The 16,968-nt window shown below is 42.2% G+C and overlaps 1 protein-coding gene across 8 annotated transcripts in view; it reads left to right on the top strand.

Annotated features, from left to right (window-relative positions):
* The window catches only part of PLXNB2 (plexin B2), a 334,154-nt gene that overhangs the window by 258,149 nt on the left and 59,037 nt on the right, over positions 1–16,968 (top strand). For all 8 annotated transcript variants that reach the window (XM_065555277.1, XM_042844152.2, XM_065555271.1 and 5 more), the window contains 5 exons: positions 6,238–6,355; positions 6,877–6,979; positions 7,414–7,515; positions 13,268–13,357; positions 14,556–14,637. In XM_065555277.1, coding sequence (XP_065411349.1) covers positions 6,238–6,355; positions 6,877–6,979; positions 7,414–7,515; positions 13,268–13,357; positions 14,556–14,637 — 495 coding nt within the window. The remainder of the gene's footprint in view (positions 1–6,237; positions 6,356–6,876; positions 6,980–7,413; positions 7,516–13,267; positions 13,358–14,555; positions 14,638–16,968) is intronic.

Genomic DNA, 16,968 nt, shown 5'->3' with positions numbered 1-16,968 from the left:
TAGCCAAGACCCTGTGGCAAACCCCCTCCTCCATCCCTCCCACCTCAAAACAGGCCAAGAAAAAGTACTTCATGCCAGCCAAAGGTTTCAGTGGGCAACGAGAAGGACAAGCAGGTTCCCACCTCCTCGACTCCCAAAAGCAAAGAGGCCAAAACACTCTATTTATTTGGGAGGAAAACTTATTCAACCACCAGCCTGCAATTCCGGGTGGTGGACCACCGGGCCCTGCTAGGCCGGGACAGTCTTAAGAAGTTCAGAGAATCCCTCCCTCAGCATCTGGCCCAAAGTTTGGCACCCTGGTGCAGGAAGGTACTGCAGTGGCCAGATGTTCCCTGCAGATGGCATGGGACTCGGTGGCAAGGGTGGTTGCATGAGTGGTGGTCATGCAACGCAGCTCCTGGCTTCAAACAGCGGGCCTCTCCCTGGAGATGCAGGCCTCGATCCAGGACCTCCCCTTTGATGGATTTGGTCTGTTCTCTGATCAGACGCCAGGCTGCACAGGTTGAAGGACACCAGGGCTACCCTTTGTTCATTGGGCATGCACATGCCGCAATCAGCCAGGAAGCCCTTCTAGCCACCACTGCTGCCAAGAATCTGGCAACCCTGTCAGGGATCTACAAGGCGAAGGGATGCTAGTTTTAGTCTTCATCTCCCTTCTTCCTCCTGCTCGCCAGCCCAGCCTGGGCCTGCCAAACACCCAGGGGCCCAGAAACAATCTTATTGAGAGTGTGCCTGAAAGTGACGTCCCAGTCATTCAACCGGATCCTACCCACCTTTTCCTCAACCACCTCTCTCCCTACCACTTGGCCTGGTCGCCAGTTATGTCGGACTGCTGGGTCCTGGACATAATAGGTCAGGGCTATACCCTACAATGCCCACAATACCCACCCCTTTTTACCACCCACCCACTTTCCCATCCCTCTTCAGGGACTCTTCTCATGAGCAACTCCTCATTCAGGAAGTCGAGAAGCTCCTGGACTTGGGGGCTTTGGAGGTAGTTCCTCAGGACATTTAAGGAAGAGGATTCTACTCCAGTTACTTTCTAATCCTGAAGACCTAATCTGAAGACTCATCCTGCGTGGCCTCAACAAGTCTCTCAATAAGTTGATGTTCCATATGGTCTCCCTGGCCTCCATCATTCTTTCCCTGGATCCGGGAGACTGGTACACCGCTCTCAACTTAAAGGACACTTACTTTCATGTCTCCATATTCTCGGGACACAGGCGTTCCCTGCGTTTCATAGTGGCCAGGCACCACTTCCAGTTCCTGGCACTATCCTTTGGCCTATCCTTGGCCCCAGGGTGTTCACAAAATGCATGGCACCAATAATGATTTACCTGAGATGTTGAGGGGTCCAGATCTTCCCGTATCTCGACAACTGACTCATCAAGGGCAGGTCTGCACCAGATCGAGGCTCTGTTACACCTGCTCTGCAGTCCATCTGGAACGATGTGGGCCTGTTAATAAACACATGTGACAAAGTCCCTCCTCTATCTTGGTGGGTCCTGCCCTTATTGACAGATTTTCTTGCTGCAGAGATTCACCATGTGGGTTGGGGAACAGCCCAGAGACCTTCCACTCTGGAAGAAACCACAGTCCAGGTCAATTGGGAGGTTTGGGGGGAACCCGGGCCCGCCCTCTACTCCGGGTTCCAGCCCAGGGCCCTGTGGACTGCAGCTGTCTATAGTGCCTCCTGTAACAGCTACAACTCCCTGGGCTACTTCCCCATGGCCTCCTCCAAACACCTTCCTTATTCTCACCACAGGACCTTCCTCCTGGTGTCTGATAACGCTTGTGCTCCTCAGTCCTCCAGCAGCACACGTCTCACTCTCAGCTCCTTGCGCCTCTTGCTCCCAGCTCCTCACACTCCCACCACAAACTGAAGTGAGCTCCTTTTAAAACTCAGGTGCCCTGATTAGCCTGCCTTAATTGATTCTAGCAGCTTCTTAATTGGCTCTAGGTGTCCTAATTAGCCTGCCTGCCTTAACTGGTTCTAGCAGGTTCCTGATTACTCTAGTGCAGCCCCTGCTCTGGTCACTCAGGGAAGAGAAAACTACTCATCCAGTGACTAGTATATTTGCCCTCTACCAGAATCCTGTACCCCACTGGTCTGGGTCTGTCACACACAGAGAAGTCCACGTTAACGCCAGTTCAACGCATAGAGTTTATCGGAGCAGTTCTCAACTTCACATGGACCAGCACCTTCCTTCCGGAAGCACGTTTTCAGGCCATGTCGGACTTCATCACCCACTTAAAGAGCCATCTGCTCACCACGGCCCATGGTTGCCTGAGACTGATGAGTTACATGGCCATGTGCACGTACTTGGTCAGCCATGCCCGACTTCATCTGCGGCATCTGCAGGCATGGTTGGCCTCAGTCTATATCCCCAGCAGGCATGACCTGGAGCGAGGTGGTCATGGTACCAAGCCATGTTCTCTCATCCTTGGACTGGTGGCTGGATCCCTAGTCGCTGCAGGGGTTCCCTTCGTGACCCTGTCTCCGTCGCTCACTCTGGTCTCGGACGTGTCAGACCTGGGCTGAGGAGCCCACCTGGGCGAGCTCAACGCCCAGCGCCACTGGCTACAAAACAATCTAGCCCTTCATACCAACATCAGGGAGTTCAGAACAGTTCGCCTGGCCTGCCAGGTGTTCTTGCCCCACTTGGAAGGTAAGGTAGTGCAGGTCCTGATAGACAATACAGCCACAATGTGTTACATCAACTGGCAGGGTGGCACCAGGTCTTGGGCCCTTAATCAGGAGGCACTCAGCCTCTGGGACTTTTGTGTGCAGCATGCCATTCATCTGGTAACCACCCACCTGCCTGGAACCAGGAATGTCCTGGCGGATCACCTCAGCAGGATCTTCTCGTCTCGCCACAAATGGTCGCTTCATCCGGAGGTGGTCAGCCTCATCTTCCGCAGGTGCGGGACTCCCCAGTTGGATCTGTTTGCATCCAGGCAGAACAGAAAATGCCTCGTGTTCTGTTCTCTGCAGGGTAGGGACAAGGGCTCTCTGTCAGACGCCTTCCTGATTCCGTGGTCAGGAGCGCTGATGTACACCTTCCTGCCGGTACTGTTGATCCACAAGGTATTGCTAAGGTGAATCAAGACAAAGCGTCTGTTATCCTCATAGCTTCAGTATGGCCTTGTCAACATTGGTTTGGCATGCTGCATGCAGCCCGCCCCACTGCAGCGACCTCTTCGGCCGGATCTGCTGTCCCAGAGCCACGGCAACCTGCTGCACCTGAACCTGGCGTCGCTGCACTTAACGGCCTGGCTGTTGCATGGCTGAGTATGGACAAACGGAAGTGCTTCTCTGGCATACAACAGGTCCTGCTGGGCAGCAGGAAACCTTCCACCAGGGCTATCTATGTGGCAAAGTGGAAGCGGTTCACATGTTGGGCCTTGGACCGACACGTTCGTAGAAGAGCTGCAGGATGTCTTGGACTTAAGGTTTACTGCACCTTAAGTTCCAGGGCCTGTCACTATCTTTGATCAAGCTACACCTGGCGGCCGTTTTAGCATTCCACCCTCCATTTCAAGGCCGGTCAATCTTTGCCCATCCCATGACGGCGCGGTTTCTGAAAGGTCTGGAGCACCTTTACCCGCATGTCTAGGACCCAATCTCCCCTTGGGACCTGAATATTGTGCAGTCGAGGCTCATGGGTCCCCCCTTCGAACCCTTGGCTTCCTGCTCCCTCCTGCTTCTCTCCTGGAGGGTCTCCTTCTTGGTCTCTGTAACTTCGGCCCATAGGAGCTGCCCTAAATGGCCTTCTATAAGGACAAGGTCCAACTGCGTCCGCACCCGGCTTTTCTGTCCAAGGTCATCTGGTCAAGACATTTACTTACCAGTCCTTCATCCAAAGCCTCATGCGACGGATGAGGAATGCAGACTGCATACCCTAGACATCAGACATGTGCTGGCCTTCTACATTGATAGAACGAAGCCATTCCATAACTCAATGCAGTTTTTCCTTGCTGTTGCTGACAGAATGAAATGTTGCCCCGTGTCAGCCCAGAGAATCTTGTCTTGGATCACGGCCTGCATCCACTAGTGCTATCAAGTGGCAAAGGTGCCCCTGCCGGCAATCATGACGGCTTATTCATCTATGGCACAGGCGACAGCAGCCTTCCTAGCGCAGGTGCTGGTCCTTGACGTCTGTTGGGCCACCACCTGATCGTCCGTCCACACGTTCGCATCATACTATGCGCTGACCCAGCAGGCTCGAGACGATGCTTGTTTTGGCAGAGCTGTGCTGCAAGACTGTGAACTCAGAGACCACCTCCATTGATTCTGCTTATGAGTCACCTAGAATGGAAATGACATGAACGAGCACTCCAAGAAGGAAAAACGGTTACCTACCTTTTGTAGCTGTTGTTCTTCGAGATGTTGCTCATGTTCATTCCATTACCCACCCTCCTGCCCTTCTGGCGGAGTTGTCAGCAAGAAAGAACTGAGAGGGTGTAGGGCCGGCAGCATCTGATATACCGCAGCATAAGTGCAGCACTCCAAAGGGCGCCACAACTGGTCCTATGGGTACCGCTAAGGCAAAAATCTCCCAACGGCTGCTCACGTGGGCTGGCGCAAACCTAGAATGGAAAGGAAATGAGCAACACATCTCAAAGAATGTTATGAAAGGTAAGTAACCATTTTATATATTTTTCTATGTGTGATTTCTATTCTAAATGCATAATGTTGCATTAATTATTACATACTAGTATTTAAAGTATTCAGATGCTGATACCCATGAATGTGGCTTTCTTGATATCTGTTTCAGTGTGCAAGCACACTAGAAGTCTTAGTGCTCAGCTGATGACAATTAGGTTTAGTTATAGAGAGAAGAGCAATGTAAATTAATTACCCTCTCTGAACAGAAGTATCAAGCTGCTGAGAGATATGTTCAGGTACTTAGATTATACCAAGTACAAAGAATAACATAATACTTCATTATTTAGTAGCCAATCCACTTTTTCTATATCTTCTGTAGTGCAGAATATGTGAAGAGACTTAAGTCCTTGTCCATGTTGATAAAGTTGATGTAGTTTGACTCCATTCAGCACATAAAGTGATATGGGAAGCCTATCAGGAGGAACATCCGAGTAATCAAACCATCTAGAAATAATAGAGGCCTCTGAATTTCTCACGAACAAATCCATCTGAGAGAGTCTTCAGAACCACTATGAAGATGTTCAAAACCCTCCCGGGCACCACAGCAGAAGGCAAACTGTAACCACCAATGGCAACAGAATGATTGCTGGTAGAACATGACAAAAATCAAGACACAACCATTTAGTCTTGAGAAGCTCCACCAAGTTGAAATCATCCACACTGCTTTAGTTGTGAAAAATTCCAAAGGGACTAGGATACATTCTAAATTGAAGGACACCTATTTGCAGGTCTCATTTTAAGTTGTCCCTGCAGTACGAGTTGGATACAAACCTAACTGAAATTTTCCACCAAACCAGTGGTAGGCAAAGTGATCTTACAGCCAAGCTGCCATCACCCTTTCAAGAAATTATTTGCGGAAAGCACAGTTTGCAATTGCTCAATAGCTTGTGAAATAGCTTGTCACAGGAGTTTAATGATTTCTGCAAGAGGAGTTGTAAATATCCTCAATGGAGAAAGCCCCAATTTCTAAAGATAGGTTTTTCCATTCTTAGTTCAGTAATGATCCAGATTGGAAATACATTCATGGGGAAGTTATTTACAGCAAGCCAAAGGTCCAAAGTTCTAGTTTAATATTTCAGGCATTACTGTGGTTACTGAATAACTTGTACAAGGTTGACTTGTTCTAATTCATAGGAGTTTATAGAGTTTGATGCACAAGTAGTACAAGCAATTTTACAGGAAGAAATATCCATACTTTATGAAAATATTTTCTTAAAAATAAGTCTAACAATTTTTTCTTCTGTATTCAATTCTCATTTTCCTTATTACCTCCGTTTTCATCATTCTAGTACCTTCTTAAGGCATTTCCATACTATAATACTATTCTGTAATGTTGCTTATTTACCGTTTCTCTTTATGTATCCCATTCTGTCTTTGCACCATCAGTTATGAAAATTTAGTAAATGTTAAGAACAAATAAAATTAGTTATATCATGAGTGTGATAGTTTTAACCTTGTGATTCCAGTTAGGTGTTTGTTTTACATCCTGAACAAATAATAAAAAACATCATTGCACCATTCTACACAAGAGCTAAAGTATTCAACAACTTATTTCCTTTTTTTGGTAGATCATGTTTCGGTTTCACTAATATTAACCTTTGGAGAGAAAAAGACTATCTTTTTTGCATCGGCTACATATCCTTTCTATGACTGTGAAGAAGCAATGAATCTTTCTGAAAATCTGCCGTGAGTATTTTATCTTCTTAACGTGAGTTGTTGCATCATGCTGTATGTGTTCAGGTAACTGAACTGTTTACTTAAGGCAGCTGAATCCTTCTATAGTAAACCATCTGGCACAGTCAGCATTCCCTGATAAGTCTGTTGGCATCCAACTTGCAGATCGAACTCTCAAACTATAGACTCAGACTTCTAAATTATCTGATTTGCAAGCACAAACTTGACCTACCTGGGAGTCTAGGGCTTTCAGACCTCACAGATTCAGGCCCAAAGTTCCTATGATCCATATTATGGCTTTTTCATGCATGCTGCTGTTCAGGAGAAGCAAGTTACCAGACTAGGTTCTTTAATTATTCTCACTATGAAATTGTGAACTCAACATAGTAAGGATTTTGTAGCAAATTGTTCTACTTTGTATGACTAAAAATTGAATTTGTTTGACTTTATTTTATTTTTTGACAATGAAATTGGAATGTTTAGGACCCAAAAAAAAAAAAGTCTTGTCATGACCCATCACATTATATTTGTAGATGCTATTCCTGTGCAAGCAATAGATGGAATTGCCAGTGGGACTGGAAGAAACATATCTGTGAAGACTCGTCTTTGGAAGAGGATGTGATTAAACAAAATATGGTAAAAATTTTAAATTAGAATAAACTGGTTTTATTTGAACACTTACGTATTTTCTAGCATTGCTTCCAGATCAGTTGGTTGGACTCAAGTTTTAAATAAAAATCAGGATTCTAAAGTTAACTTCAGATTTTTTTGTGACTTTAAGTGGGGGTGGGAATGTAGAGGTGTGATAGAATAATTTCTTAGGGGATATTTTTGTTCATTTTACTGTTTTGCTTAATGGGAGGAATAAGATTTCAGGGCTGGGAAAGATAATCATCTACAGCTTTGGCATATGCTGTAGTCATTTTTAGTATGTCTAATTTGAAAGGGTATAATCAAATCTGTCACTTTATTTTAAGCATGGAGTTCTTCAGAACAATAATGCCATTGTCCAAAGGCTGTTGAGATTTGTTGTGATGGAAGATTTTTATTTTAAGTGTTTATCGCCCTAGGAGGAAGATTGCCCACAGTTTCTAAATCCCGACCCTCCAATAATACCAATGGAGTTCCCAACAATAGTTCATTTTGAAGGAAAGAATCTAGACAATTATCAGGTAAATGAATTAATTCCAAGTAGTCATTTGACTTGCAGTTTAATTTCAGAGTTCATCCTAAATTCCTAAGACAATGGTATGTGTTTCCTCTGGGTAATGTTACTGCTTTCAAACCCCTCCCATTTAAAATGTGTGTGTAACTATTAATTATTGTAGGCTGCCCATAAATGAGTAACCCTTGCACTGCCAGGATACATTTTTTTTTCCTCTGTACTTGCTTTCAGAAATCAAGGGTCAACTCCTGACCTCACTGAAGTCAATAGCAAAGCTCATGTTGTCTTCAGTGAAGTTAGAATTTCATCTTGAGCATTTAAATTGTATTAATAAGTAAGGCTGTCAGCTATTTGCAGTTAACTCAAGCAATTAATGCAAAACAAATTAACTAGATTAAAAAATTAGACACAATTAATCACAGTTTTAATACTGTTAAATACTAATAGAATACCAATTTAAATTTATTATAAATATTTTTGGATGTTTTTCTATGTTTTCAAATATATTGATATCCGTTACAACACAGAATACAATGTATACAGTGCTCACTCTATATTATTTTTATTACAAATATTTGCAATGTAAAAAAGTTAGAAGAAATAGTATTTTTAATTCCCCTCAGATAAGTACTGTAGTGCAACCTCTTTATTGTGAAAGTGCAATTTACAAATGTAGCATTTTTTTTACATAACTGCACTCCTAAAACAAAACAATGTAAAACTTTAGAGCCTACAAGTCCACTCAGTCCTACTTCTTGTTCAGCCAATTGCTAAGAGAAAGTTTGTTTACATTTACAGGAGAGAATGCTGACGGCTTCTTATTTACAGTATCACCTGAAAGTGAGAACAGGTGTTCGCATGGCACTATTGTAAATATCTTGTAACGCTGGCTATGTGGTCTGTCAATTGCAATTAATGCATACAATTAACTCAAAACAAATTAACATATATTTTTAATGAGTGTTAATCATGCACCAGGGCGCCATGCTCAGGGAGGCTATACGGTGTGCCTCCAGGGAAGGGGTGCCTCTCCTCCTGCTGCCCTGCTCCACAGCAGCTCCCGCCTCTTCCCCCTGCCCCTCCTCCCCAAATGGATCTACTCCTGGCCAAGCTGCTCCGGACTGGGAGCCTGCCTCCTGCGCAGAATGCAGACTGGAGGGCTGATGTTGGGGTGTCCCCCTGCCCATGTAAGAGGTCACCGCTGAGATGGGGTCAGGGAACAGGGGGAGCCTGTCTGCTACTGGCTCAGGCGTGAGTGCTGCTGACAGCAGCTGCTGCTGGCTGAAAAAGCGTTCAGGCTCCCAAGTGCTCTACTTAAAGAGACAGTGTGCCCCCAACACACACACACTCTCTCCCACCTCCCTCCCCACACACACTTCCCCCAACACCACAAATATTTAAATAAATGGTATTCTATTATTGATTCAGGGTGATGAAAACTGCAATTAATTATGTCTATTTTTGATCTCGTGATAAATCGTGTTTTTTTTAAATTGTTTGACAGCCCTATTAAGAAGAAAAAAAAAAGAACAAATTTATTTTGCCTCAAGAATATCTGTATTACATTATTAATGAGCAAGCTTAACAATTGTTATGCAAGAGGAGACCGTGATTCTTTCACTGAGGATACCCATCCTGGGGAGGGAACCCCAGTTACTAGGAAAAGCCAGATTATAGTAATGGGGGTTTTAAGTATTAATAATATAGATAGTTGGATTTATGATGACTAGGAGAACTACATGGTAAATTGCCTGGTGGTTGCAGATCTCATGAGACATCTAGACAGATTTATGTGCAATGCCTGCGGGGGAGGAGCTGGTGCTTATGGTACCTGTAGGTACCAATGCCATAGGGAAAGGTAGGAGAGATGTCCTGGAGACCAAATATATGCTGCTAAGTAAGAGATTGAAGTCCAGGATCTCCATGGTAGAATTCTCTGAAATGATCCCAGTTCCACACACAGGGCCAGTAAGAGAGGCAGAACTGCAGGGTCTCAATGCGTGGATGAGAGGATGGTTTAGGGGGACAGGTTTAGGTTTATTAGGAACTGGTGGACTTTTTGGGAGAGGAGGAGTCTATACAGATGGGCTCCACCTAAGCCAAAATGGAACCAGACTGCTGTAAAATTAAAACATTTATAGAGGTATTTTTAAACTAGGGCCAGGGGAAAGCCTCATAATGACACTATATAAATCCATAGTTCGGCCATACTTTGAATATTGTGTGCAGTTCTGTTCACCCATCTCATTTCTAATATTGGTATTAGAAAAAGTGCAGAGAAGGGCAACAAAAATGATGAGGGGTATGGAATAGCTTCCACGTGAGGAGAGATTAACAAGACTGGGACTGTTCAGCTTAGAAAAGAGGCAACTAAGGGATGTGGGGACATAATTGAGGTCTATAAAAACATGAATAGTGTGGAGAAAGTGAATAGGGAAATGTTATTTACCTATTTATATAACAGAAGAATCTAGATTTTTAAATTGTGCACTGATTATATTTGTGTGTACTGATTTATAACTCTACATGTAAATGGTCTTGGAATATAAATATGTGCCCCAAGCATCCATTTGGCTAGTAATTTGCAAAGTGCTAGTACTATAAAAGTTAAGTCCCCAAAGGTTATGCAAGGGCCAAAAATAGCAGTGATCCTAAAGGTGGCTGGCATTATTTATTCCTACCGAGTGAAGTAGGAATGAAGCTGGATGAAGGAGAAACTTTATTCACTAAAAGTTCAGTTACTAAATAGGGACCATATTCTACTGTGATCTTGGCGTAAACCTCCCATTGATGTCAGGATGGATCATGGGTAGTGTGTGGTCCTAGTTTTGTAGATATGTCCCACAGATGATAATTTGGCCACTTGTGCAGAATGAGTTTGATACCTCTGCCATAGGGGGTGCCTGGAATGATGAAAATTTCGGTATGGGGGATCTGGCAGCTACCAGAACTTTTTAAACCTTTTTCTTGTTGGTTAGTACCCCAATGGATATCCATTATGTTTCTCCTGGCTTGCCTATTTGAGGTCTCTCTGCAGTGACAAATGACAGGTCCCCCAAGGGTGAAGGAAGTTTTCCCTTGTTTGTGGTATTCATCATAGTGAGGTACTCATCATAGTGAGTTTTAATATCACCATTAAAACAAGAATGGAAGAGAGGTGCATTCAGAAGAGAGATGAAGATTTGGGATCTCTTTAGTTCTTATGGCTGATGCCTGTTTATCTCCCAGTGAGTGAGGAGAGAGGATAGTTTTGAAAATGCTGTTCATGATTGTTGTAATAGACTGGGAATGGATGAATCACACCCCATAAGATTTCTAGTTTGGATTCTTATCTATACCAAAAAAGTTCTTGACCTGGGGACAAATGCGCCTCACTAAATGGAGCTCCTGGTGGAGGAGTTTGTTCAAGAGCAAACAATGGATCTTTAGGTTGCTTTAAATAGGGGAAACTGCTGTTTTTCTGTCTCTCCCTTTGAAAAAATTCAGTAGGATGTTAAAGTAAATCCAAGCTATTACAGTACTTTAGGGGAAAACTGCTACCAGAACAAGCAGCTGAGAGAGGCACTGAATTGGGAGTTGAATGCTGGTCAGTTGTTTTACTTTTAAATTCTAAGAGACAATTTAATCTGTGAAAACCTGCCTGGCTTTTGAGGACTCAATGTGAAGAACTGAAGTCCCAGCCTTCAAGGTGTGCTAGATAGCCCTCATATACAGTTCAATTTGTTTTTCCACATCGGAATCTTGGATACAAGATTCTCCTATCTTTATGTGCCATCCTCTGCTATAGACAAGTATATGTAAAGCACTGGTCAGTGTGTGTTGTCCTATGTGCCCAATTCACAGAGGATTCGAGTCTCTGATAAACAACCAAGCTGCCTGAGGACTACCTCAAACTGGAGAGATGCATTTTAGTTCTGGAGGTGCCTAGTTCAAGTCCTTTGTGTCAACCAAGATAGCAATCTTTGCACATATGTAAACACGCACCCTTTCCTGGGTTGTTCTATCAGGAATGTGAGAGGCTGAAATACAGCTTCAGCAACGTTATTTGAAGATTATTGAAAAAAATTATTGTAGTATAAAGTGGAGATGAGTAAGGAAAAAGTCAGGCAATATTCCTTCAGAAAGAAGACCTCTGACAAAAGTTAGAAATTGGATGATTATAAAAACCTCGTACAACTTGGAGTGAGGCAATCCTTTGTGTGTGTTGGGGCTGGGGGAGTGGTGAATGGTGTCTGAGATGAAAGGGTGGTTTTTAGAGCTAGTCAGGAAATTTTTGCTTTCCTCAAAATTTCCTGTAGTGAAATATTTGAGGAAATATTTTTGAGTTGGAATATTCTTCAGAAGATTCTGGTGCAATTTGTTTTTGTTTTTTGTTAAAAAAAATACAGTCAGTGAAAAGCAGACACTTTTAATGAAAATTCATTTTGTCAAAAATCCAATTTTCCATTAAAAAACCCAATTTTAACAGAAAAATTTAGACCACTCTAGAGGCCTTGTCTTCATGGCTTTGGTGTTTAAATGTATTGGTCAGGGCACCTTGTTTTTAGTTTCTGTAAATAAATCTAGTTAGCTATAATGAAGACATTTTGACATATTCAGCAGTGAAGTCCTGGGACATTCTTCTGCCCACTGCCTGTATTTATTTATTTATTTAAAGCTTCAGGAGAAGCCTTTTTGGAGCTTGGTAGCCCATTTTCCTCCCTTGGTATCCCGTAAGATCTTGTTATGTGGAGGAAAAGGTCCTTCTCCCTTAATAATATTATAATACTCTTGGGACTTGCAGTGGAGGGCCTTGCCTCCTGTGTCTGTCCTCACGCCCAGCTCTTCCATGAATCTTTTGGTGGATGAAAACTATCCTCTCCCCATTTTTGCATGGATAAAGGACAACAGGAAGAGAAAACCATTGCTGCCTCTTGCTACTGCTATTAGTTACATAAGCCTTGTGGCCCCAGGGAGAGCTATCACTCCTGCTTTTGAGCCACAGCTACATATAAAACAAATTTGGGCATCTCTCAGGCCTCAAATTATATAGATGGCAGCAGCCAGAGAAGATGGTTTACCTACCCTTGCAACAGGACTGGAGAGTTGAATAACACAAAATCTTATTAAAACATTGGGAAGCATCCATCTTGCCATGTACCTCTGGGAGCAGAGCCTCCTCCCAGTGCATCATGAAGATCCTGAGTTAAAGGAGGAGCAGGCCATTGAATAAGGTCTCAAAGTTCTCCAAAGGCATCAAAAGTGAGGGCGGGCCACTCCCTTCTGAAGCAAAGGGGGTAGTGAAACTTTCTGGTTTCACACAAAGCTAGCAAAGGTTGGCTCCAGCTTCACTTGGAACTCTCAGGTCAGGTTCATGTAGTCCCATGATCACCGTGCAGACGGAACCTGCCTGCTTTGGTTCATAAAACTCCCATGAGCCTAGAGAATGGGATTCACACAGCTTTGTTCACAACACAGCTAATGTGAGAAGGCATACGCTAGATAACTTTTAATTTTGTTCTTACCTGCTAAAAATGAGTGCTAGACAATCTCCTACTTTATTTGTGCTGCTCTGAAGCTTGGCCTTAAATGGATGTTGGAGCAAGTAACCGATGATGTTAACACTGTCTTTAGCTTTTGTTTTCAGGTGATGATTTAATTGGTTAGCTTTCGACATCTGATCTTATCCCTATCAGTACTGAACAGTATAATGCTTATTTACTTTTTATTAAACTCACTGGTACTGTAAAAATTTTAAGCTGAACATTTCTCTTATATAGGGTAGCTCTTTTAAGATTGGAAATGACCAGTTTGAATTTGAGGCTCCTGTTGACAAATCAGATGGAACTTTCTCATTCCAAAGCAAAGAGGTAAATGTTAAAAAAAAAATGTTTGTTTAAAAAATATACAACATTTTTTGTCCTGTTGTAATACAGGATATGTGAGCGTGTGGCTGGCCCTCAAAGGAGATAAACCCTAATTACAGAGCTGTAATGGAGATTCTTCTCCTCCTCCCAAAGGCAAAAGCCTACAGCTTTTGGAATCGTAGTTCCTTAATTCCCTAGTCTTTTTTTTTTCTTCCTGATAGCCTTGATTTCAGCAGTTATGCAGCTCATGCATTCATTAAACTATGCCTGTGGAAACTCTGGGCCATATCTTTTTGATTCAGCCTGGTCAGACTGATTGAATATTGGACTAAGAGACAGGACTCCTGAGTTCTTCCCTGCCACTGACTCATTGACCATTCACTGGAATCAGTCGTTTGGTGCCTTTTCAGAAAAGAGAAAATTTATACAAAGTTCTATTATTCTGTTTACCAAGTTATAAATTAGGTTTATAGATTCTATCCTGCTCAGGATAAAGCCTGAGTAAATAAGCTTGAAGGCCTACTATCTCACCTCATAAGATTTTTGTTGTTGAGAGTTGATTAATGTCTATGCAGCCGTTGCATTGATTTATATAAGTGTTTTCTTCTTTGTCTCCCCCACTTTTTGAGGCCTCATATTATGGTCATCTTCTTTTAAATACAAGAACTATGATGTGTTTCAGAGCCTCTGAATGCTAATCCTTGTTTAGCCAGAGTGTGTGTAGTTAGGGAGAGGGAGGGCGCTACACTGCTGAAGAAACATCAGACCTTTCCTTAGCAAATTGAGCGATTATGCTATATTGTCAGGAATAATACATCCTGCTGGTTTGGGAAGGAAGAGTTTAGCAAGTCTAGAGCTGGCAATTTCAAGCAGTTACTGAAACTCTCTAAATACAATATGCTAGCTACTTGGATACTTACCACTAAATATAAATCAGATTATGAAAATTGATAATCCAATGTCAATTCAGTACTGTTCTCCATTGACCCTTCTAGGTTCTGATTGCTATGGATTAAATTAATTACCAAAAGTTTCCCTGAATACATTTGGTGAAGAACAGAAACAGAGCATAGATTTGAAATGTTTTAGATGCTTTCTGAATCCTCATAGATCATGTTATTAAGAATTATGGGGCACAAAAATTAACCTTCCAGAATTAAAATAAGCAGATGCAAATGTCTTCCTGTGTCATCTTTTCCAGTTTTCCTATGGCGCAAATGAAACTCTACCACTTAATCTGTTCATTAAAACAGATAAGGTCAAGATTGACAGTAAACTCATGGGTAAGTATGAATTATGGGACTCAGGGGGAGTGAAATTATAGTAAATTGAGATTTATTCCCATAATAAAGAATGTTACCTTCTCAAGTTTTACTGGTTTTGGTAAAGCATGTAATTAAATCTGACAGGGCAAAAGTGTTAATACAACTGCATGAATTAAATGTCAATGTTGAGAACATCTTTAAAACTTTATATATTTAAAGTTTTATATAGAAAATATCTTTAAATCTGATTCTGCTCTGAAAAGCAACTCTCTTAAAAATGGCATTGTGAGGGTCCCTTGTTATATCTCAGTAATATGATAGCAAACTTACTCCCTTCATGGGTAAAAAGGTGGCTTTTCTTACTGTCGTCTCTACAAACCTCACCAGGGATCTGAAGTCTAAAACTGTGTTCTGGCTCATGCATCGGCATCAATGATTGATAGATTCTGCAGTCTTCAGTTTGGTTGACAATGAAAAGCCAGAGAAGTATTCTGTGGCAACAAAAAGTATGCAAAGTCATGATCCCTGCCATAAATTGCTTTTTCATTTAGTTATATGTATTCATTTATTTATTCCAATTTATAATGGCACAAAAAATGACAATTAAATCTATGGTCCTAGTCTTGTAAGCTACTATGTGCTGGCAGAGCCCCAGTGAAAACAATGGGCTCCATGTGGGTGCCATAATACCCCGACCCCCATGTAACAGTTCTCAGGATTAAGATCCTGCAAACACTTTTTACCAGATATCGTGCATGTTACTATGAGTCCATATGAATGAGACTAATGTCACTCATAAGTAATGTCCCCACTCAGATAAAAATCTTTATACATTATTCCTGGTATATAATAATATTTAAACCGTTTAATTTTGTATAGGCAACACAGAAGCAGTGGAGTTTGAGGAATTTCCCTATGTTGCTTCTGCATGGCTGAGAGCACTTGTTAACTCATGCCATTTCTTCTCCTCTTATGGGGAAATCACGTTGTAACAGTGCAGCATCAACATTTCCATTCCAAAGAATTGTGATGTTATAAATCCAGAATCTTACAGGATCTGGTGCAAAAGAAAGAAAAAAGGAAGCAGTGTTGTTATTAAAGGAAAGCGCTTATTCAAATACAAATCTACAATGATCACAAAGAAAAGGCTGGAAAATACTGGCAAAATGCCTTTTTTCCCCTCTTTTGTATGAATGTTTTTATCCAAATTCTCCCTTGCTTTAAAATTTCCATACCATGTAAAGTCCATAGCATAATGATCTTTAAACCTCACACTTCACCTTGAAAGGAACTGACTTTGGAGGAATGGACTTTGCTCAGAAGGTACTCAATTATTTCAATTCCAACACTTTTGAACTCTCCAGTAAAGAAACCTCTTCTTTGTACAACACAAGTGAATACTAAGTTATGATAGCATTTTAAATCTCAGACCACTGGGGGGATTTGAACAGTATGAAATCCAATATATCTATCCCTTTTATCTTTTGTCCTTGTTATCAAGTATTTCACGGCTCAGATCTAAAGGCAATGGATAAGTCTGAATCTGAGTGGCTTGCTGCTCCTGTATTTAGTGACAGGTTTCAGAGGGGTAGCCATGTTAGTCTGTATCAGTAAAAACAACGAGGAGTCCTTGTGGCACCTTAGAGACTAACACATTTATTGGGCATAAGCTTTTGTGGGCTATAACACACTTCATCAGATGCATGGAGTGGAAAATACAGTAAGCAGGTATAAATATACCCATCTTTTCATGTGCTGTATATTTATACCTCTTACTGTATTTTCCACTCCATGCATCTGATGAAGTGGGTTATAGCCCACGAAAGCTTATGTCCAAATAAATGTGTTAGTCTCTAAGGTGTCACAAGGACTCCTCGTTGTTTTTATATTTAACGAGTTGGTCAGGGAGTGAAGGATTGTTTAACACTTTAAGACTCTATCTTTCCCTGTCCCTTTCACGCCACTGGGTGTGAGAGACGACTTCAAGATGTTGCTGTGCTGACTTTGTTTGCAGAGAAAGGGAGTGAGACTTCCGTCGAACCAGTGATATTTACTGATGATGAAGTAATTCAGTAAATATGTTTCTTTGCTTTGTCATGTTGTCATGTGGTGATGTGGGTAGAGATTGTAGGATGTGTGGCAGCAAAGGGAGGATTTAACAACCGTGCTTGTTAAAGTTCCTGTGCAAGAACAGTCCATTACCAGTTTGAGTGCTGGATTAAGAAAGCAATCTGTTACATCTTTTAAATTATGTTAATGTTTGTAGATGTGGGAAAAGCTTTCCCTGCTGCAGTCTGTGCTGTCTGTTCCAAGGATAAAGGGAAATGTTAACTCTCTTGATAAAGTAGG

The sequence above is a fragment of the Chrysemys picta genome, chromosome 1 (genome assembly GCF_011386835.1).
Source record: "Chrysemys picta bellii isolate R12L10 chromosome 1, ASM1138683v2, whole genome shotgun sequence".
Taxonomy (NCBI): Eukaryota; Metazoa; Chordata; order Testudines; family Emydidae; genus Chrysemys; species Chrysemys picta.
Note: the sequence above shows the minus strand (reverse complement) of the source record. Positions and strands in the feature narration are given on the sequence as shown.